The 22,534-nt window shown below is 37.4% G+C and overlaps 1 protein-coding gene across 1 annotated transcript in view; it reads right to left on the reverse strand.

The window, feature by feature from the left end:
• The window catches only part of LOC122751467 (phospholipid-transporting ATPase ABCA3-like), a 196,592-nt gene that overhangs the window by 49,173 nt on the left and 124,885 nt on the right, over nt 1-22,534 (reverse strand). The window contains exons 21-22 of the mRNA XM_043998534.1: nt 13,197-13,416; nt 706-849 (exon numbers count right to left, since the gene is read on the reverse strand). Of these exons, the coding sequence (XP_043854469.1) occupies nt 706-849; nt 13,197-13,416 (364 nt within the window). The remainder of the gene's footprint in view (nt 1-705; nt 850-13,196; nt 13,417-22,534) is intronic.

Genomic DNA, 22,534 nt, shown 5'->3' on the forward strand with positions numbered 1-22,534 from the left:
CCTCACTGATTATCAAATGAGTAATATTTGTAAAGCACTTAGTATAGTGCCTGGCACACAGTATGAACTTCATAAATGTTTGTTCCCTTCCTTTCCTTTTCTCCAACTCAAGAAGTTCCAATAGTTCCCTCTTGCTTCTAGGATAAAAGACAAAACCTGTTTGGCATCTGAAGCCATTTACAATATGGTTCAAGCTTATCTTTTCAGGCTGGTTACAAACCATTTCCCTTCAAACATTCTATTCCAGCAGAATTATCTTCCTTGCTGTTTCTTTTACATAACATTACATCTACCACCTCTGTGTTCTTGCTTTCAGACTGTCCTTCATGACTGCAGTGGTTTCCCTTGTCACTAGCACTTCTTGGAAACTCAAGCTCTCTCCAAGAAGTTTTCCATGACTCCCCAATTTAGTTGACCTCCCTACTATCGCTTTGTCTCAATTTTGCATAAATACCACATGTATAAATTTATGAACATATTGTGTCCTCTGAGCAGAATAAAAGATCCTTAAAGGAAGGAATTAATTACTTGGTATTTGTGTCCTCAGTTCCTAACATAGTTCCTGGCACACAGTGGGTACTTAATAAATGCTTTTTGATTCATTCCACCCACTCTTTGTTTTCTGCTTCAAAATAGGGAGAAATGGGAAAAATAGATTGGGGTAAGCAGCTGAAACTAGGGTCTGAAGGTGTCAAGGTTACTTACCATTATGTGGGCAAGAAGTAATGCTACAGAATTCCTTGGTCTTTAAATTTTCAAAAAATTCTTTGATGGACATCCCAAAAGTATAACTGGGAATCAGCAGGAATGAATTGGTCACAGTTTCAGAGTACACTCCCAAGTATAATACTGTGATAGAAAGGTTATTCATTAGCTTTCACTGTAAGACACATTTCTCTCCAGGGCAACCAAACAAAGCCACTGAAGACCACAGTGGCAATATACACATTTCTCCTAAAAACAGCAATCAGAGTTCTTTAAATGTTTTCTGACTTTATCAGTTTCTAAACAACATGACCCATGTTCCAGCTGCCTGACTTATCCAGAATCATTTGTACAAATTCTCCAGTTCTAAATCCCAGTTGAGGCTCAGAACAGGAAAATTGTGTTGTTATAGGGCACAAAACTTGAAAGTTATAGTTTTTTTTATTTCAACAAACTAAAAACCCCCAATACATTTGAAGATGGCAGAGAGAACCCAGGAAGTTGCCAGAGCTCTCCAAAATTTCCCTCATAAACAATGTTAAGTTAAGCCTCTAAATGGATTCTGGAGCTATAGAACCTACAAAAAGATGGAGTGACAAAATCATCCAGCTTATGATAACCTAAAAGGAAATCATGAAAAGTCTGTCAATCTTGGGTAAAAAGGGGCCATATCACCATGCAGAGAGTGTCTGGACAAGGCAGGGGAAGACTCTTAGCCAAAAACAGAGCAGCAGCTGAGGGCCCTCAGTCCTTCAGGAGACTAGTGGTACAGAAGGCCAGTTGTGAGGCCTCCAGTCACAAGACAGAATGCAAACTGCCATGTGGGGTATCCCATATACAATAGGTGCACTTAGGCCAGATCACCCTAGTGCAGTGAGGAAGGATGAGCTCCTAAACCTCTAAGGAGAAAGCCAGTGATCAGGCCTCTAGCTACCAGCAAAAGAAGCTTGAGACAATGCCCCCTGTTGGGGCAACTAGGTGGTGCAGTGGATAAAGCACCAGCCCTGGATTCAGGAGGACCTGAGTTCAAATCCAGCCTCATACAGGACACTTACTAGCTGTGTGACCCTGGGCAAGTCACTTAACTCCCATTGCCACCCCCCTCCAAAAGGACAATGCCCCCTGTGTACCAGGGGCAGAGGTCAACTTTAAAAGTCATGAAAGAGGCTAAAATATGAGTAAGAAACATAAAAGAACCCTCACCATAGAAAGGTACTTTGGTGACAGAGAAGACCAAAACACAAACTAAGAAGAGTAGAACGCTGTTAAAATGCCTACATGTGAAGCTTCAAAGGAGAAAATAAATTGGTGTCAAGACCACGAAGCCTTCTTGGAAGATTGAGAAAAGGATTTTATAAATCAAATAAGAGAAGTAGAAGAAAAAGTGGGAAAAGAAATGAGAGCTATGCAAAAGAGAGTCAATAGCTTGGGAAAAGGGCAAAATTTGATAGAGGAAAATAATTCCTTAAAAAATACAACTGGCCAAATGGAAAAAAGATGTGCAAAAGCTGATTGAAGAAAATAATTACTTAAAAATTAGCATTGGGCAAATAGAAACTAACGCTTCTATGAGACATTAAAATCAGTCAAACGGTATCAAAATAATGTAAAAGTAGAAGAAAAAGTAAAATAGTAAAATAGAAGTAAAGAGTAAAAATCATTGGAAAAACAATAGACCTGGAAAATAGATCCAGGAGGGACAAATTAAGAATTATTGAACTACCTGAAAGCCATGATCAAAAAAAGAGACTGGACAGCATATTGCAGGAAATAATTAAGGAGACCTGCCCTGATAGCCTAGAATCAGAGGGCAAAACAACATTGAAAGAATCTACCCATCACCTCCTGAACGAGACCCCAAAATTATAACTCCAAGGAATATTGTAGCTAAATTCCAGAATTATGAGGTGAAGGTAAAAAAACTGCAGCCAGGAAGAAACAATTTAAATATCAGGGAGCCATAGTCAAGATTACATAGAATCTGGCAGCTTCAACATTAAAGGATTGGGGAATTTGGAATATGATATTTTGGAAGGCAAAGGAGCTTGGATTGCAACCAATAATAATCTACCCAGCAAAACTGAGGGAAAAACTTTCAGGGGAAAAGATGGACATTCAATGAAACAGGAAACTTTAAAACTTTCCTGATGAAAATACCAAAACTGAACAGAAAATTTGATCTTCAGACTTAAGAGAAACATAAAAAAGGTAAAACGGGGGGATAACATAATTCAACAAGGTTAAAATGTTTACATCCCTACAAGGGAAGACAATACTTGTAACTCTTGAGAACTATATGTTAGGGCAGATAGGAGTATACATAAAGGGTGTGGGTATAAGTTGATTTTGATGTGATGGTATAAAACTATCTAAAGGGTAAAAAAAAAGATTGTACTGAGAGAAAAAAAGGCAAGGCAGAATGGGAATATATTGCATCACATGAAGAGGCACAAAAGATGTATTACAAAAGAGGGAAAGAAGGGAGGAGTTAGCATTGTTTGAACCTTACTCTCATCAGATTTGGCTCAAAGAGAGAATAACACAACACACTCAGTTGGGTAAAGAAATTTATCTTATCCTATAGGGAAGTAGGCAGGGAAAGGGAAAGAAAAGGAAGGGGGGGGTCTGATACAAGGGTGGTCAAAGTAAGGGAGGCAGTGGTCAGAAGCAAAACAATGATGAAGAGGGAAAGGGTGAAAGGAGAGAAAAACTGAATGTGAATGAAATGAACTCACCCATTAAACAGAAGAAGATAGCAGAGTAGATTAAAAACCAGAATCCTGCAATATGTTGTTTACAAGAAATACATTTGAAGCAGAGAGATACACACAGAATAAACCAGGAAAGACTTACATGAACTTATACTGAGTGAAGTGAGCAGAACCAGGAGAACATTATACACAGTAACAGGAACATTGTGTGATGATCAACTGTGAAAGACTTAATTTTTCTCAACAATACAATGATCCAAAGCCATTCCAAAAGACTTATGATGTAAAATACTCTCCACATCCAGAAAAAGAACTATGGAGTCTGAATGCAGATCAAAGTATACTATTTTCACTTTATTTGTTGTTGTTTTTTTTTTCTTTCTTGTGGTTTTTCCCTTTCAGAAATGGGGAGTCTCTGAGCTTCCCTCTTAGGAGGGGAATCTCCACATGGTCATGTGTTATATATTTCCTCTTGGGACAAAACATTAAATTGATATTATGTTTTTCCTATCCATTTTCTGATCTGGGTGAACAAATTGTAAGTGATCTTATTTGTTATGGGAATATTATGGGCCCCAGTTACCACAGAAGTTGCCTGGAGAGGTCAAGGAACTTTTTCCTTGAAACCCCAGGAGTTTTCCCTAGAGATCAAGGAACCTTCTCCTTGAAACTAAACCAAAGGACGGACACACCTAGAGAGATAAGCAGCACTCCAGGACCACCACCCTTCATTCCAGTCTCCCTTACCCCCTTGATGAGGTAATCCTGTTAGGCATGGTTGCACCAGGAGGGGACAGAGCAACTGCCTACCACCAGACTGCTTCCAACCCACCACTCAATAAGGGACATTTTACCCTTACTTGGGTGGTCATGCCATCTTGGCCCTATAAAAGGAAACTTCCCAGTCTAGTGGGGGAGGAAAGAGTTTTAAACTTTCCTTCTGGTGAGTTTCTGTTGTATCCAATAAAACTGTTCTTTTATTCCTAACCAGGACATGCGAGAGAGTGTAATACTTTACAGAGGAATCCTAAGGACCCATGTGCTTTCCCCATAATATTTTTGGCGCCCAATGTGGGGAAAGTAGAAGAGTACTGATAGCCACTCCAAGTGTGGCAGGAGCTCGGCTGTGAAGGGCACAGGAGATTGGTTCTGAGATCAGCAGGTGGGCAAAAATAAGTCCCAGTCATAGGGACAGAAGCAGGTGGAGAAGAAGAGGTGAAGCGATAAACAGGTAGGGAATGAGGCTGAGGAGCAGGAGGGGATGGGGTCCCGGAGGAGGAGGGTGTGCCAAGAAGAAAGAGGAAGTTTCCTGTGCCCCACATTGGGCACCAGTTATGTTATGGGGAGAATAGGTGGGGGTTTGGGATAGGAGTTAGGGTAGGGGTTTGGGTTTGGGGTCCTTAGGAATTCCTCTTTATAGAACTACACCCTCTGGCACACAAATTCAGTAGAATAAGAGAATAGTTTATTTAGGGGCTGGGGAAGGGAAACCAAGAGAGAAATCCTTGGACTTCTCATGGGGAAGTGTGGCTCTGAGATACCAATCTCCTCGAGCAGAAGACAGGCAGGTACTTTTAGAGAGGACTGAAGGGGGTGATCATCTAGCTGTGGAAAGTTCCCTTATTGAGGGAGGACCATCCCCCACTGGCGGTGGCTGGAGGAGTTGGGTGAGGGTTGGCTGTGGATCTCTCAAGCTACCTTTCTCCTCCTCAAAGGCAGCAGCCACACCTAATCTTATCTCCCCAGGGGTGGGGGAGACTGGAATGAAGGGTGGTGGTCCTGGAACTAGCTCACTCCTGTTCCACTGACACTTATCTCTTTAGGTGTGTCTGTCCTTTAGTTTAGTTTCTCAAGGAGAAGGTTCTTTGATGTACCCCAGAAAACTTCTGGGGTGCTAGGCCCATAGTATTATTATATGTCTCTGATCTGTTTATTATCTTGTAGGAGGATGGATACAAAAACTATATTTAATATTCAACAGAAATGGTGCCTTGCAACTCAGATTTGATTGGAAAATGGAAATGGAATTCACCCTCCAACACAGGTCATGACAAGGTGCCTCCAGGAATTTTCTCCCAAATAAGACTTGTAAGGTGAATATTCCTTTCCAGCTTCCAACTCAAACATCAAACTCTCACTTTAGTTTGAGTTATTGTCCCATGAAGAAACTGGAGTGCTCAATAGAAGACAGCTGTCATAAGCTATTTCTAAAAGGTAGGAATTTCTCAGTTTCGGCATATAAATTATTGAATCTGAGTAAGTCCTCTTGTAGACTTGTTGCATTGCAAATGGTTAAGAAACATTTGTTTTAATGTGCACAAATATTGTTTAGAGGATTAGAATTGACTAAAGATAATGACAAACTAAATCGACCTAATGGAGCTCCTTTGATCAATCTAAATTAGGTTAAATGAGGAAAAACTAAAAAGAAAAGATGCTTCAAGGAACTAGAAATTCTTTGGAATAATTTTATGTGTGTCTATGTCTTGTGTCTCTCTGTAATATGGAATTGTCTCTTCTGTGTGTTTAAGTTTCTGTCAAAAATGTAATTTTGTGCTTGGAATTTAGAAGGAAAGTTGTTTAATTGTTTGATAAAAACTACCCCTAATGCTGCAGCTAGGTTAAGGAAGTGGGGGGAGGGCAGAAAGAAACTTGTTGCTCTAACAGTATATTGAAAACTAAGTAGAAAGTTGAAGGTGGCATTAAAATGCTTATTTAAATTTTTTTTAACTAGAAAAAAAGGAAAAAGAAAAGGATCATTTCAATGACTATGGAAAGGTAGTTTTCTATTGGTTTGTGTGTGTGTGTGTGTGTGTGTGTGAATAATCTTTTTATTTTTTATTTATTTATTTTTTTATATAAGGTATTTTATTTTTTCCGTTACATGTAAAGATAGTTCTCAACTTTTTTTTATACAAGCTTTACAATTTCACATTTTTCTCCCTCCCTCCCCTCCCTCTCCCTTCCCCTAGACAGCAGGTAATCTGATATGTGTATATATATATATATATATATATATATATATATATATATATATAGATAGATAGATAGATAGATAGATAGATAGATAGATAGATAGATAGATAGATAGATAGATATATAGATATATATATATATATAGATAGATAGATATATAGATATAACCTATATCAGATTATCTATTGTTTTTTAAAAGCTGACAGGCTCACCAATAAAGGAAGAGTTTGTGTCAGCAGGAAAAATCATGACGAAGGTCAGTGAATTTGATTGGGCCCTCTAGTTAAGAAATTTGGGGATTCATACAAACTAAAGTCAAGTAAAATCTGTTATATATCACCATTTAATGTGTGTGTGTGTGTGTGTGTGTGTGTGTGTGTGTGTGTGTATAGTAGCAAAATAGTTTAAACAAACCAAAAACCCTAGGAAAATATGAAATGCCTGGGATAAATTGTTCTTGTGTAAATTAATACTAAAATGATATTATCAAATGAGGTTCTATAGGCTATCATTTGGAAAATAGATTCAGGTGTAATTGAATCAATTCTGATCTCATTTTAAATCAAATTTATTACTATGATTGTCTATCAGGAAATTTGTATAGTTTAAGCTGTTACCTCAGTTATGTGATTTATAACATGTAAAAAAAAAGGACCCAAGAGTTAATAATAATTCATTGTATTAGAGATATTGTCAGAAAGTAGATTCTTAAATTCTTTTTGGGTTATGAATTTAATTGAGTGTAATAATGGTTTTCTGTGTAGTGGGATGAAAAGCATCATTTTAACATGGGTACAAGCATAGTTAATGCTTGGTACATAGGGTATGTGATTTTTCAGAAGTGAGTTCACTTTTAGAACTGATTATTGGAACTTGCTATTTAAGACATTATGGGACTATTAACTATTATTATTCTGGGTCTAACTCCAGTTATGACTACCAAGGAATGTTGAGCCATATGACCCATGATGCAGCAACCCTATGGGTTTTTGTTCACATGTAGGCACTACAGGTGGAGTTCTCTTGGGGAAGGCTGGGAGACTGATTTTTTGGCAAAGGCTGAGGTAGTATTACACATGGAATGCAAACTCTCCCACCTGGTTGATTTTAAGCCTAGCACACTGCATTTGGCCATCTGCAGAACTTCTGCCTGGAGTGGACATGGAATTTGGGGAAGTATTATTCCATGAGAGCTTTGCCTCTCTTCTTTTATGGCAAATACCTATAATCATGTTACTTAATCAGTATGAACACAATATTGGTTCTTCATCCGTAGATCAATACTGTAATGTCTGCGTAAGATGCAGGAATAAGACTCAAGCTATTTGACCCAAAAATTCTAGTCCCTTTTAGAATCTAACTAAAGTGCATAGGCATCTAGCTTTGCCATCTGTCTGTTATTGGATAAGCATTTAAAAACTCAATCAGAAATATCTCAAGCTTGTTTTGAAGAAAGAGAATTTTAATGCAACAAATTTATGCAACCAGTTTTCTCAAAGGGGGTAACATAGAATATTTTGTTACACCTATGGAGAGATCAACTTTAAGGTTATCACGTAATATGGAAAAACACCTGTCTGTGAAACATGTCCTATAATACAAACATATCTGTTATGGACAACTTATTTGACATACACTTCCAAAACTAATTAAATGTTATCCTAAGTCTTTACTACAATTGAAGTTATTAATTTTAATTTAAGGGTGAATTAAATTAAGGGTGAATTTTGTTAAAAACTAGGAAAAAATCAGTCTCTTAGGGAGGGATATATGGTTATCTGTCAATTTTTTCTAAGGGTTTAAGTAAACTCTCTTAAAGTCACTATTAATGTGGGATTCTGGAATGCAATTGTCTTGATTCCTAGTGATCAGCAGGAGAGACATTAATTGAACTATACAAAAAGACTTGTCCATAAAGACTCTCTCAAGACTGCTCCTGAGAACTGAGTCCTGGCTACATACCTCATACTTCGAAAAGGGCTACTGAACTAGTTTGGACTCCCCTAGCCCAGTGAAAATCTTTGGTTCCCGTTCATCCAAGAATTAAGCAGGGGACAGCTGCTGCAGACCACAACCCTGGGCCTCCAAGGATGAGAAATAGCATCCAGAGGAGACTGCACCCCAAGTTTGGACTGGATGAGGGCTGAGAATACCCAGCATCCCAAAGACTCTGTGCTTTTCTCTGTGTCCTATCCACCTTGTCAGGTCACCCTATGGTTTTGAATTCTACTAAAGATGGGATTGATTTTGGTATTTGTGGGGGCTTTCTTTGCAGCCAGTTCTGCCTCCCATTTGACAATGATCACTCCCTCTTATGTGACCCCACACCATCAGACCCTTAGTTGAATAGACTAAAACCTTCCTGAACCTATCTGCCTACTTGGCTCTGTATATCTACTCATACAGAAGCCTGGTCGTCACAATCTGATTTATGGATCAGTGCCCCTATGAAAGGGACCCCACATGTGTCAATACAGTGAACCCCCAGGCCTTTTCCAGATTTTTCAGGACTTAACAGGCCTTCCTATCATTCCACTATCTCCCTGACTCCTCACCTTGATTAAATGGTGTTCCTGTAAAAGTTAGGTTCCAAACAGAAGCTCCTTAGTCTATGGGGGTCAGTGAGACTGACCCCTTGACCAATAGGAGGGATTGTTAATATGAATATGTGGATCACATGGATTTGACAGAGGTACCTTATTATCTAAAAGTATTTTTTATGAGACCCTGGGTTAATAGGAGCAAAATGTCCTTCAACTCCAAACTGAACCCAGATAGCTAGCAGATAAAAGACCCTACCTAGTGACTTCTTTTCCCTCAGGATAGTAAGTCCCTATCTTATGGTGAAATCTGGGTGACCTCCTCCTTTCCAAACCCTTTTTTTTTGGAATCCTGTAATCTTACCATGATGCTTTGGTATTTCCTCCATACTTGTTATAACTGAAATTGGTAAACTGCCTTTGCTTCTGTATCATAGTATTGAAACTGACAACACCCTGTAATCAGTGGACAAAAAACCCCAAAACATATATACCCTCAGAAATGGGGAGTCTCTGAGCTTCCCTCTTAGGAGGGAAGTCCCCACATGATCATGTGTTATATATTTCCTCTTGGGACAAAATATTAAATTAATATTATGCTTTTCCTCTGATCTGGTTTCTAATGAGGTACCTACTTCTGGCAAGAGAGTCAGAAATAGTCTTCTCTGTTCTGGGTGAACAAATTGTAGGAGATATTATTGATGTCTCTGACCTGTTTATTATCTTGGAGGATGAGTATAAAAACTATATTTAATATTAAACTATATATATAACTACATATATATAAACATATATCTGATTACTAGCTTTTTTGGGGAGGGGAGAGGGAAGGGAAGGAGGGAGAAAAATTTAGAACTCAAAATCTTACAAAAATGTTGAAAACTGTCTTTACATGTAATTGGAATAAATAAAATAAAATACTATTAAGAGAAAGAAAATACATCCTCACAGAAAAATGCTTACAAGTAAATGAGGTTGGGGCAGCTGGTGGCGCAGTGGATAGAGCACTGGCCCTAGAGTCAGGAGTACCTGAGTTCAAATCCAGCCTCAGACACTTAACACTTACTAGCTGTGTGACCCTGGGCAAGTCACTTAACCCCAATTGCCTCACTAAAAAACCAAACAAACAAAAAAACAAGTAAATGAGGTTTTTCCAACAGTGAAGCTGAATTTTCCCAGATATTGATACACTAAGTTATTATATGGTTAGATAATAAGAAATTAGTGAATTATGTTACTGAGACTTGCCTTAAAGGACTTCAAGACTGAACAGACATAACCAAACTGACAAAGTCCGAACCACATGAAGGCATACATTGGAAAAAGAAACAAACTAAAGATGAGCAGCTTTCCTCAAAGCTGAAGCCACAGACTCCTTGTTCTTCAATGAGTAGGCAACATTTATCTTTGTTAGTAGAGAAGGAATTAGCCTACCTTGGGGTAAGGTTGGGGGGTGGGGGGTAAGGATTCTGGATACTCACTACTTTATTGGTTAAAAAAGGCTAAGATTAGTAGACACTAATCTATTTCAGTCTGTTCCCACTGAGGCTGTAAAGACTTTTGCACTTCTGAAAAATGAAAGAACATCTATAGCAAATAAGAATTGGAGGAGGAAAGTAAGTTTGATTTACTTGATATAAAACAGATGCCATGCTAGGAGAAAAAAATGAGTCCTGACTTTGTCCTACGAGATTCTAGAAGGTGCAGCTAGGTGGCACAGTGGATAAAGCACCAGCTTTGTATTCAGGAGAACCTAAGTTCAAATCCAGCCTCAGACACTTGACCCTTACTAGCTGTGTGACCCTGGGCAAGTCATTTAACCCTCAGTGTCCCACCCAAACAACAACAAAAAAAGACAAAATCCTAGAAACAAAGGGTCATATATGAGGATTAGTATGGTGATATAAGGATATGGTATGGTATGTTTTCATGAAAACGACTCTTCAATAGAACTATAGAATTTTAGAGCTATAGAATGAGGGGAAAGACTGTTCGAGATTTCAGGAAAATGAACACTCAAAGCTCTTGAACATAAACAGATAAATAAACAGGAAAAATCCCAGTAATATAAGGAAATATGGCCTTTAGATCTAGTAAAATGGTATAGGCATCTATGACTAGATACTGCAAAACAAAGGGAAATGATCTAATACTTGATGAGACAGAGTACCCTTTAGAATCTGAGATGACAGAACCACAATATAGTATCTCCAAGTGGTTCAAAAGAAAAATGTGAATCATGACAAGAGAATTTATACCTTGCAAACCAATATAAACAATAAACAGAATAGAAAACCTAGACTATATGATGGCAAGTGTTAGGAGGGAGAGAGAGGGAAGGGGAGAGAGAGAGGGGGAGAGAGAGAGAGAGAGAGAGAGAGAGAGAGAGAGAGAGAGAGAGAGAGAGAGAGAGAGAGAGAGAGAGAGAGAATGAGAATGCAATACATCAGGGATGCAAATAGACAGAAGTGAAGGACAATCTAGAATAAGAGAAACAAAAAAACAACACTAAAAGAAAATTTGGTCACTATCTTGAAGACAAAATGTGCAGAGAAAACCTAAGGATCCTAAGTTTCCTAGAAGAGAAAAGGACAGAAAAAATCTGAGAACCATAATGAAGGCAATAATAGAATTGCCCAGAACTTCTGAACATAAAAAATGAAATTCCAGTTGAATTCACAGATTAGCCACAAGAGAAAAAGATAGAAAAGGTGCAAGCTCCAAAACACATAGTGGTTAAATTTAACAATTCAATTTTAAAACATTAAGTTCTGCAAACCATCATGAGAAAAACCTTGAAATACCAAGGAAAGGATATTGCAATAGCACAAGACTATTCTGCACTCAATAGAAAACAGAGGAGGGAATGGTATAATGTATACCAAAAAGCATCAGGGCTCAGCATGAAGCCCAGGGAGACCTAATCTGTAAATCTGAGTTAAGCCATACATTAAAAAGTTTGGTATTAAACAATAAAGGAGAGTTTGGAATATTTTAAGAAAGAAAGCCATACTGAAAGAGAGATAAGGGTGAAGGTTGAAATCTAGTAGAAGTAATAATAATGAAGAGGTGGCCAGGGGGTATTTATGGACAGAATCTGGTGAGACCTTGCCTACAGATGAATCAATGTTTTTTGTTTTGTTTTTGTGGGACTACAATAAAACATGGGAAGTCATGAGAAGGAAAGGGGAGATGGTGGATGGAGAGAAATGTGTGATGTGCTAGGCCAAATCAAAAGCTAGTAATGAGGGGAAGGTGGTCTCTGTGGTCTCAGAAAGGGAAGAATATACAAGGGAGTGGGTGAGGAAGAGGGGAAATGTTTGAAAAGATGGTAAAAGAAAGGAGGCCTTTCTCTGATTGTGAGAAGGGATTTTATTGAGGAATGCTCATATAGGTGAAGAGGGATGGTCTATGAGGGGAGTTGGTGACCTTATATGGTATATGGCCTGAGGGATTTGATGCTTGAAAAGTCTACTCAGTGGTGGAGCCAAGATGAAGGAGTAGAGGCAGCAATCTGGCCAAACTCTCCCAATATTCCTTTCTATGCATCCTTAAAATAACTTGTCAAATTGAATTCTGGAATGGTATAAATCAACAAAAAGTTGGAATGAGACATTCTTCCAGCCTAAGGCAATTTAGGAATTTGGCAGGAGAGGTCTGTGACACTGAGTTGGGGGCCCCAAAGCCCATGCAGCAGGAGCACCAGCTATGGGTCTTAGAGACCATGCAGTATTCAAAGCTCTCAGCCCAGAGACAGTAAAGAGGTCATATAACTGGTCAAAAAAGATTACAAGGTACCTTTTGCAGGCACTTAGCACTGATGCTATTTGACAACTTCATTGCTCATACACAGTTCTGGGTCACAGCTCCAGGGTGGAGAGGAGTGCTTGTGGCCAGTCACAAGGGAGAAGGGTTACTGGTCAAGGTTCCAAGGCTGAGAGGAATACTAGCACTTGTGGCAACAGGGGAACAGAGGACCAGATCACAGTTTGAGGACTGAAAGGAGTGTTCGGATGGACTGGAGTAAGGAGAGTAGGGAGAGACTTGAGGCAGCAGGTTTTCCTAGTTCAATAAGGATTGGTCAATCCAAATTTGACCTTTTTGATTGGGGGATTTCTAAAGGCACGTGCTTTCACAAGTTCATAGGACCTTGCCTACTTAGTAAAATCCCTATCCTTAAATCTGATTCTTTTTATTTTCTAATTACTACCTCCTGTGAAAGGGCCAATTTTGGGGGGGGGAAAGTAGGTTTTGGTGATCTTACTTTGTTTGTCTATCAAGAAGACAATAGGTATGCAGATCATTCCAGAAAGTGCATTGAATAGGAAAAGGTTGAATTCTGCAATGGAACGATGTGAGAAGAAGAAGCTCATCAGGTACATGAGAGGAATGACGGACCATCCATATAACATGAATATAAGCAAGACATTCAAAGAATGTATCTCTTCAAAAAACATTTTCAAATCATAGGCTCTGAATAATCCCTAAGAAATAGAGACAAAGTAAAAAAAAACATATTGAGTAGGAGGAAAGAATACAATAAGCAAAAAAATAACTCAGAATACCAATGAAGGAAACTGTTATTTTTACCTTTAAAAGTAGAGCAATGTGACTATTGATCATGAAAGCATATTAAAAATTTCACTTTTTGGTTCCCTAGCATTATTAAGAAATATTTTCCTCAAAAAAAAAAAATGAACTTGGGCAGCTAGGTAGTGTGGTAGATAAACCACCGACCCTGGACTCAGGAGGACCTGAATTCAAATCTGGCCTCAGACACTTGACACTTACTAGCTGTGTGACCCTGGGCAAATCACTTAACCCTCACTGCCCTGCAAAAAAAAAAAACAAACCATACACACACAAACCAAGAAAAAAGAAAAAAAGAGAGACTTATATGAACTGTAGTGAAGTGAGCAGAAGCAGAACATTGTGCAGTGACAGCAATATTGCGCAATAAAGAACTGTGAATGACTTGACTATTCTCAGCAATAGAATGATCCAAGACAACCCCAAGTGACTAATGATGAAGCATACAATCCACTTCCAAGGAAAGAACTAATATTGATTGAACACAAGACTGAAGCATGCTACTTTTCACTTTCTTCCATTTTTTCTTTTATTCAAATTTTCTTATACAAAATAACTAATATGGTAATGTTTTACATAATTGCATATGTATAACCTGTATCTGATTGCTTACTGACTCAGGGAAGGGGGAAGGGAGGGAGAGAAGGAACTCAAAACTTTAAATGAAAATGTTTATTTTTGTTTGTTTGTTTTTGGTTTTTGGTGAGGCAATTGGGGTTAAGTGACTTGTCCAGGGTCACACAGCTAGTAAGTGTCAAGTGTCTGAGGCTGGATTTGACCTCAGGTCCTCCTGACTCCAAGGCCAGTGCTCTATCCACTGTACCACCTAGCTGCCCCACCCCTAATTTTTTAAAAGAAATATTTTCCTTTAAAGTCCTTTCCAGATTTTTTGGAAACACTCCTTGAGAAAATAGACAAAATTGCTTTTCTTATGGAGAGGTGGGTAAAGGTTTTTATGTTGACATTTTTTTGTTTGTTTACTACTTTTGGACTTTGGGTTAGTGAACTTCCCAGCCTGGGGGATAGCCAGTGAAAATGACTGGACTGGGGCAGCTAGATGGCACAATAGATAAAGCACAGGCCCTGGATTCAGAAGGACCAGAGTTCAAAACAGGCTTCAGATACTTCACACTTAATAGCTGTATGACCCTGTGCAAGTCACTTAACCCTCATACCCCATTAAAAAAAATGAAATGACTGGACTTGGGAGATGGAGCTGGAGTATCTTGTGGGGAAAGTACATGGAAGGGAGTAAGGTAGTAGGAAGGAAATTTGAAAGGTGATGACTAAGCCTGAGATGATCTAATTGAGTCTCCTATTAAATAGATGAGAAACCCGAGACTCAGAGAGGTTAGAATCATCATAAAAGAATTAAGTGCCAGAATGATATTCAAATGAAAGTTTTTAAACTACAAATCAGTGCTCATTTAACATACTGCTCTAGCATTTATGACTTCTCAAATTTCATTCTTAACTCTTGCACCTACCAGCTCTTGGAAGACTGTACTTTGAAATCTGGCATGCAATGAAGTTGTCCAGTGGGAAGCTCTCTTGATAAAACCTAGTTCTCATGTAAATTATAGGGTTTCAAAATTCTTTGGCAGATAAAAGATGAAATGACTGAGGAAATAGAGGTTTGAGCTTCCAAGCATATGATTTATTAAGTAATGAATGCCAATTGCATAACAAATTGAAATCAGGCCTCCTCAGCTTTGGCTGAATACAGGGGGAGGCATGTTTTTATGTACTAAAAAAAATTAACCAAATTAGAATAATTATCTAAAAGAAAACAATTAACCAGGATACAAAATTAGGTGATCTGATTTCTAAATGGAGGGAAGATAGGTACAATTCCCTGAAGTCAGAAAAAGGATATCCTATTTAACCCTCCCCCCACCCCCAAAGTGACTGTAGTCAATCAAGGGAACAAGGAAATAATTTATTTGCCAGAACAGGGCCAGATAGATGATCTGGTGAACTGAAAATAGGATAGTCTTTTTAAAAAAAATAAGCTTTTAGTGATACTTTGTTTCTTACATGACAATAATATTCCATGTATCCTTCCCCCTCCCCAAGCCATCCCATATGAAAAATAGTATTTTTGGAGAGAAAAAATCAGTACAACTGATCAATACAACGAAAAAAATCTAAAAACGTGTGCATTGTGTAATCCTTTGGACCTCCCACATCCTCAAAATGTTAGGTTGGGAGGGTTTTCTCATCTCTTCATTTGAGTTCCACTTGACTTTTATAAATTTGTTATATTTACTTTTGATTTTAGAGTTGTTCTATTTATATTGTAGTAGTTACTACGTATTTTTCTCTTGGCTCTGCTTACATCACTATACATCAGTTCATATAGATCTTTCCATGATACTTTATTTTTATCACACACATCATTTCTTTTCTTTCTTTCTTTCTTTCTTTCTTTCTTTTTTGGTGAGGCAATTGGGGTTAAGTGACTTTCCCAGAGTCTCACAGCTAGTAAGTGTCAAGTGTCTGAGGCTGGATTTGAACTGAGGTTTTCCTGAATCCAGGGCCAATGTGCTACCTATCTGCACCCATATAATTTCTTATATTGCAGTTCCAATCCACTCACATATCACAATTTAACTATTCTCCAATTGATAGGCATCTACTTTGTTTCCAATATTGCTATCACCAAAAAATGCTATTATAAATATTTTGGAGTATATGAGGATTTTTTCTTAATACTGGCTTCCTTGGGGTAGAGGTCCAGTAATTGTATTTCTGGTTCAAAAAGTATAATATTTTAGTCACTTTATTTGTATAATTCCAAATTGCTTTGTAAAATGATTGTACCATTTCATAGTTACAACAATGTATTAATGAGCCTATCTTTTCACAACCCTTCTATCCTTGATTGTTGCTATTTTTATACTCTTTGCTAATTTTTAAGAGTATGAGGAAAACCCTCTGAGTTGTTTTGATTTTCATTTTTCTTATTAGTTATTTGTAGCATTTTCCATGTGGTTATGAATGCTTTGCAGTTCTTTTTTCAGTAGTATTTTATTTTCCAATTACATGTAAAGATTGTGTTAAAAATTCATTTTTCTAAGATTTTGAGTTCCAAATTTCTCTCCCTCCTTCCCTTCCCTTATCTCTCAAGATAGCAAGCAGAGATGTGTATGTGTATATATACAGGAATGCATATGTATGTATATAATCATGTCATACACTTTTCCACATTAGTCATGTAAAAGAAGAATCAGAACAAAAGAGGAAAACCACAAGAAAGAAAACAACAACAAATAAAGTGAAAATAGTATATTTTGATCTGCATTCAGACTCCTGTTTCATTGAGCAAACTCATTTGTTTTTCAAATGAAACAAAGGGGGGAATGTGGTGGGAAAATGGAAGTTTTAGGTGAATCATTTGAGAGTTGAGCTCATGCTACTAAAGTGGCTTTTGAAGGCCCTCCCTTTTGGGGAGGAGTCTGTGACAAACTTCTGGCACGCCAGCTTAAAACTGAGGGAGGAACAGAAGTTTGCATTCTCTCTGGCTTTTCAGCTTAGCCGTGGCGGCGCACATGTTTGGTGTTCAGTGCTGGTTCTTGACCTGGCAGGCAGTTTGGGATTCGGTGAGTTTTATAAAGGAATATAGACTAAGTTTAGATCTAAGATTATTCATTCATATTTCCTATTTCCTTAATTGGTATCACCTTTTGTTGTCTAATTAATTCCCAAGCAATAAAAACTAATCCCTCACTGATTAAAGCTCTGAGGCTTCTTTTTCTTAGTGGTCTGGGAGATATTTATATATATATATATATATATATATATATATATATATATATATATATATATATATATATATATATATATGTGTGTGTGTGTATATATATGTATATGTGTATATATATATATGTATGTATGTATGTATATATATGTACATATATGGGAAAAGTTAAAAGGGGGAGTTTAATGCTCGTATATCCAATTTTAAATCTCACACTCCATAGTTCTTTTTCTTGATGTAGAGAGTATTTTACATCATAAGTCTTTTGGAATGGCCTTGGATCATTGTATTGTTGAGAAAAATTAAGTCTTTCACAGTTGATCATCACACAATGTTCCTGTTCTTCTGGTTCTGCTCACTTCACTCAGCATAAGTTCATGTAAGTTTTTCCTGTTTTTTTCTGAAATCTGACTGCTCATCATTTCTTAAAATACAATGGTATTCCATCACATTCATATACCACAACTTGTTCAGCCATTCCTCAGTGCATGGGCATCCCCTCGATGCCCAGTTCTTTGCCACCACAAAAAGAGCTGCTATAAATATTTTTGTAAATGTGGCTCCTTTTCCTTTTCTTATGATCTCTTTGGGACACAGACCTAGTAGTGGTATTGCTGGGTCAAAAGATATGCACAATTTTATAACCCTTTGGGCATAGTTCCAAATTGCTCTCCAGAATGGTTGGATCATTTCACAACTCTACCAACAATGTATTAGTGTTCCAATCTTCCTGCATTTTCTCCAACATTTATCATTTTCCTTTTTTTTGTCACATTAGCCAATCTGATAGGTGTGAGGTGGTATCTCAGAGTTGTTTTAATTTCCATTTCTCTAAGCAATAGAGAACATTTTTCATATGACTATAGATAGCTTTAATTTCTTCATCTGAAAACTGCCTGTTTTGACCATATCTCAGTTGGGAAATTACTTGTCTTCTTATAAATTTGATTCAGTTCACTATATATTTTAGAAATGAGACCTTTATCAGAAATATTGGCTATAAATATTATTTCCAGCTGTTAAGGGCTAAAATTCTAGCTAAACTGTCTAAAATATCTAGTGAGTGGTCGTCAAAAAATTATAAGCTTTAGCAAGAGTTAGACTTTTAAGCATTTATTAAGGAGAATAAGAATTTGGTAAAGAGAGAGAAAGGCCTAGATTCCTATCTATTAAAGGGAGAGCAAATTTCTAGCTCCCTTCTCCACCAGAGTCCAAAGGAAAGAGAGCAAGACAGAGCGCTCATCACTTCCTTCTTCCTCTCACTAGCCAATGTCACTTCCTGATGCCAAAGAAAAGACTCCTAGTCTTGACCTCAAAGACCTTTGCTTCATGGGTGGAACTCTTCTACAGTGAGTCTCCAGCAGGTGGCGTCATTCCAATCATTACACAGTCTTTTGCTTTCCTTGGTTACATTGGTTTTGTTTGTGCAAAACCGTTTTAATTTAATATAATCAAATGGTTCCATTTTGTATTTCATACTGTTTTCTCTCTATTGTTTGGTCATAAATTCTTCCCCTCTCCATAGATCTGACAGGTAAACTATTCCTCTCTCTCCTAATTTGCCTTTATGTCTAAATCATGTACTCATTTGACTTTATTTTGGTATATGGTGTAAGGTGTTGGTCTATGCCTAGTTTCTGCCATACTATTTTCCAGTTTTCCCAGCAGTTTTTGTCAAATACTGAATTCTTATCCCAGAAGCTAGAGTCTTTGGGTTTATCAAACAGTAGATTACCATAGACATTTACTACTGTGTCTTGTGTGCCTAACCTATTCCACTGACTCACCACTCTATTTCTTAGCCAGTGCCAAATAGTTTTGATCATTGTTGCTTTATAATATAGTTTTAGATCTGGTATGGCTAGCTCACTTTCCTTTGCATTTTTCCCATTAATTCCCTTCATACTCTTGAAATTTTCTTCTTCCAGATGAATAGTTATTACTTTTTCTAGCTCTATAAAATAATTGTTGGTAGTTTGATTGGTATGGCATGAATAAGTAAATTAATTTAGGTAGAATTGTGATTTTTGTTATATTAGCTTGGCCTACCCATGAACAATTGATATTGTTCCAGTTGTTTAGATCTAATTTTATTTCTGTGAAAAGTGATTTGTAATTGCATTCATATAGTTTGTGGGTTTGTGTTGGCAGGTATATTCCAAAATATTTTATATTGTCTACAGTTATTTTAAATGGAATTTCTTTCTATCTCTTGCTGCTGGGCTTTATTGGTCATATATGGAAAAGCTGATGATTTATGTGGATTTATTTTACATCCTCCAACTTTACTAAAGTTGTTAATTGTTTCAAGTAATTTATTACTTGATTCTTTAGGATTTTCTAAGTATACCATCATATCATCTTTGAAGTTCTTTTGAGAACTCTTTTTCATATATTGTGACCATTTGTCTATTAGAGAATGTCATATTTATGTGTTATATATGTATATACATACAGAGAGGTTATTATAAATACACACATCTATATGATGTATACATACATATGGATACCAAACCCTTATCTAGAAAATTTGACATTAAGAGTTTTCCCATTTGATCCCTTCCCTTCTTATCCTAAATGCATTAATGTTATTTGTGCAGAAGTTTTTCAGTTTCAAGTTCCCTCTTATGTTATAAACACGGTATTATGTTCCTTTAGTTAGTTTGATCTTTTTTCAGGGAGGTCTCCACCTACTGGCTCTCTTGTCCTCAGCCATGATTCTCTCTTTTCATTTTGTATTCTCTGTTCCTCTCTTCCTCTTTGGGTAATGCTGTTCTTTAGTTTTTGCATTTCTTTGTATGTGTGTGTGACTTTCCAAAAAAGGATTTCTCTGTATTTCTTCATCTTCTCTGCTTAATGTAGACTCTCATTTTCTGATACATGACTTCTATTATTATTTGATCTCTCTCTTTTCTGTATTCTTCATGCTATCAGAACTTCCAAGGTATCCATTCTACAGTCTTCCCTTTAGGCACGTCCTGCCACTGCATTAAAGTGGATTCAAGTATATTCTTATTTTCCATTGTGCCTCATTTCCAGAGCAATGGCAATTAACAACAACAGAGAAGATCTACATAGTACTTACCCTGTGCCAAGTGCTCTACAATCTTTACCTCACTTGATTGCTACAACCACCCTAGGATGGAGGAGCTGTTTTTATCCCCATTTTACAGATAAGGAAACAAAGGTTAAGAATTTGCATAGGGTTACACAGCTAGTGTCTGAAGCCAAATTTGAACTTGGGTCTTTCTCAATCCAGGGCCAGCACTCTATCTACTGCACCACCTAGCACTGCCCCATGGGAGGGCTCCTCCTCTACTATGTCCCTGATTATGCATCCCAACACTGATATATACCCTTTCTTGTTGACTTTTTATTTATTTGCCTAGAAGTCTCTTGTACCCACACTCTCCTATTCCTCCGGGTACCAATTGTTCCCAAGGGTTCTCATTCCTACTCCCCAGGACAAGTAGACTTTTCAAGTGCTAAGTCCCTGAAACTTAACCCAGTAAGTTCCTCATCTCACTTCACTACCTGCCTCTTTATTCAGAAGAATATTCATCAGTAGAACCACTTCCCAACTCCAAAGTAAGGTTGCTTTCCTTTCCCCCTCCTTTTTAGCCTTTATCTTCTCCTCCTCACCAAATTCCCTGTAGGCTCTTCTCTTTCTGAGGCCACAGAGGTCATCTTCTCATTGTTAACCCTTGATTTGACCCAAGGTATTACTCGCTCCTCTCTATTCCTGACATCTCCTTGCCACTTTATACATATTCTCCCATGTTACAATGCAGTCTTATAAAAGCATTTACCCATGGGTAGGGTGTTTGCCAGGTTCTGTCCATAATAACTCATCTACCTTTTCATTGTTATCTTCATTAGATTTCCACTTTAACCCCTATCTCTTTGTGTACATTTAGAAAGAAGTCTATGAATCACCTTTCTATTGTTACTGTGTTGCTGTTGCTGTCTTTACCTGCTATGCTTATTCACAGCTCCTGTATTTCTGATATTTGGGGTGTTCAAAAAGCAAATACTCTCTTCAGTTCTGGTTTTCTTTTGTGTGTGTGTTTTATTGATATATTCCATATCTTACATCACCATAGTATCACATGCATCTCTCCCCTTTCCCCTCCAAGTTATCCAATATGACAAATATCATTTTTTTAGAAAAGGAAAATCAGCATAACTTATAAACTGAAAAAGTCCAAAAATATGTGAAATGTGCAACATTTGTGGACCTTTCACCTCCATGACAAGGTAGGTTGGTAGTATCTTCCTTATCTTTTCTTCTATCTTTTTTTTTTTTCTAAAAATGTTTCAAACTCTTCTTTGTTATTGAATATCCATCTTTTGTCCTGAATGGTTAGGCTCAGACTTACAGGATAGGTCACTTTAGGCGGTATTCCTGAACTCCACTGTTATTCAGTATATATTTTTCTATTCTCTCCTCTTTTCTCTAGTGGGTGATAAAGTCATATCATTCAAATGTCTTTTCCTTTGTACTTGAACGTCTTTCTCCTAATGACTTGCAGACCTAGTTTCTGAACTGAGTTGTTAAATTTAAGCACTATGTATCTTACCCTTTGCAGCTGTGGGCTTTTTATCTAGAGGTGATCTATGAATTTTTTAAATTGTAAGTTTGTTTTCTATGTATAGAAGTTCTACATAATTCTATTATTTCCTTCATTGTGGTTTTAAGGGATTTTGTCCTTTCATGTTCTTTTGGGAGACCTATGATCTTTAGGGTATCTGTGAATCTTGTCTTTGACTTTGGTATATTTTGTTTGAATGGTGAGCGTATTTTCTTTTAATGTTATTGCTGTATTTACATTCCTGATCTATTGTTTCTTTGGTGAGGCTTAACATTGCAGATTCAAGTTTCTCTATTATGTCCATTATTTTTGCTGTGTAGGCCATAAATGCTGCACTCAAAATTCTCATTTCTTTTTTTGGTGAGGCAATTGGGGTTAAGTGCCTTGCCCAGGGTCACACAGCTAGTAAGTGTCAAGTGTTTGAGGCCAGATTTGAACTCAGGTCCTCCTGAATGCAGGGCCGGTGCTCTATCCACTGTGCCACCTAGCTGCCCCTCATTTCTTTTTTTAAACCACTCAGGGACACACTGTTGTGTTTCCATGTTGTGTTCAAATTCCACAGGATCCTCTGTCTCATCAATTATTGGATCATTTTTCATTATTTTATGGCATTTATTCATAAATGTTTAAACTCATTTACTAGATCTGGAGATTATATTT

Source organism: Dromiciops gliroides, chromosome 1, assembly GCF_019393635.1.
Source record: "Dromiciops gliroides isolate mDroGli1 chromosome 1, mDroGli1.pri, whole genome shotgun sequence".
Taxonomy (NCBI): Eukaryota; Metazoa; Chordata; class Mammalia; order Microbiotheria; family Microbiotheriidae; genus Dromiciops; species Dromiciops gliroides.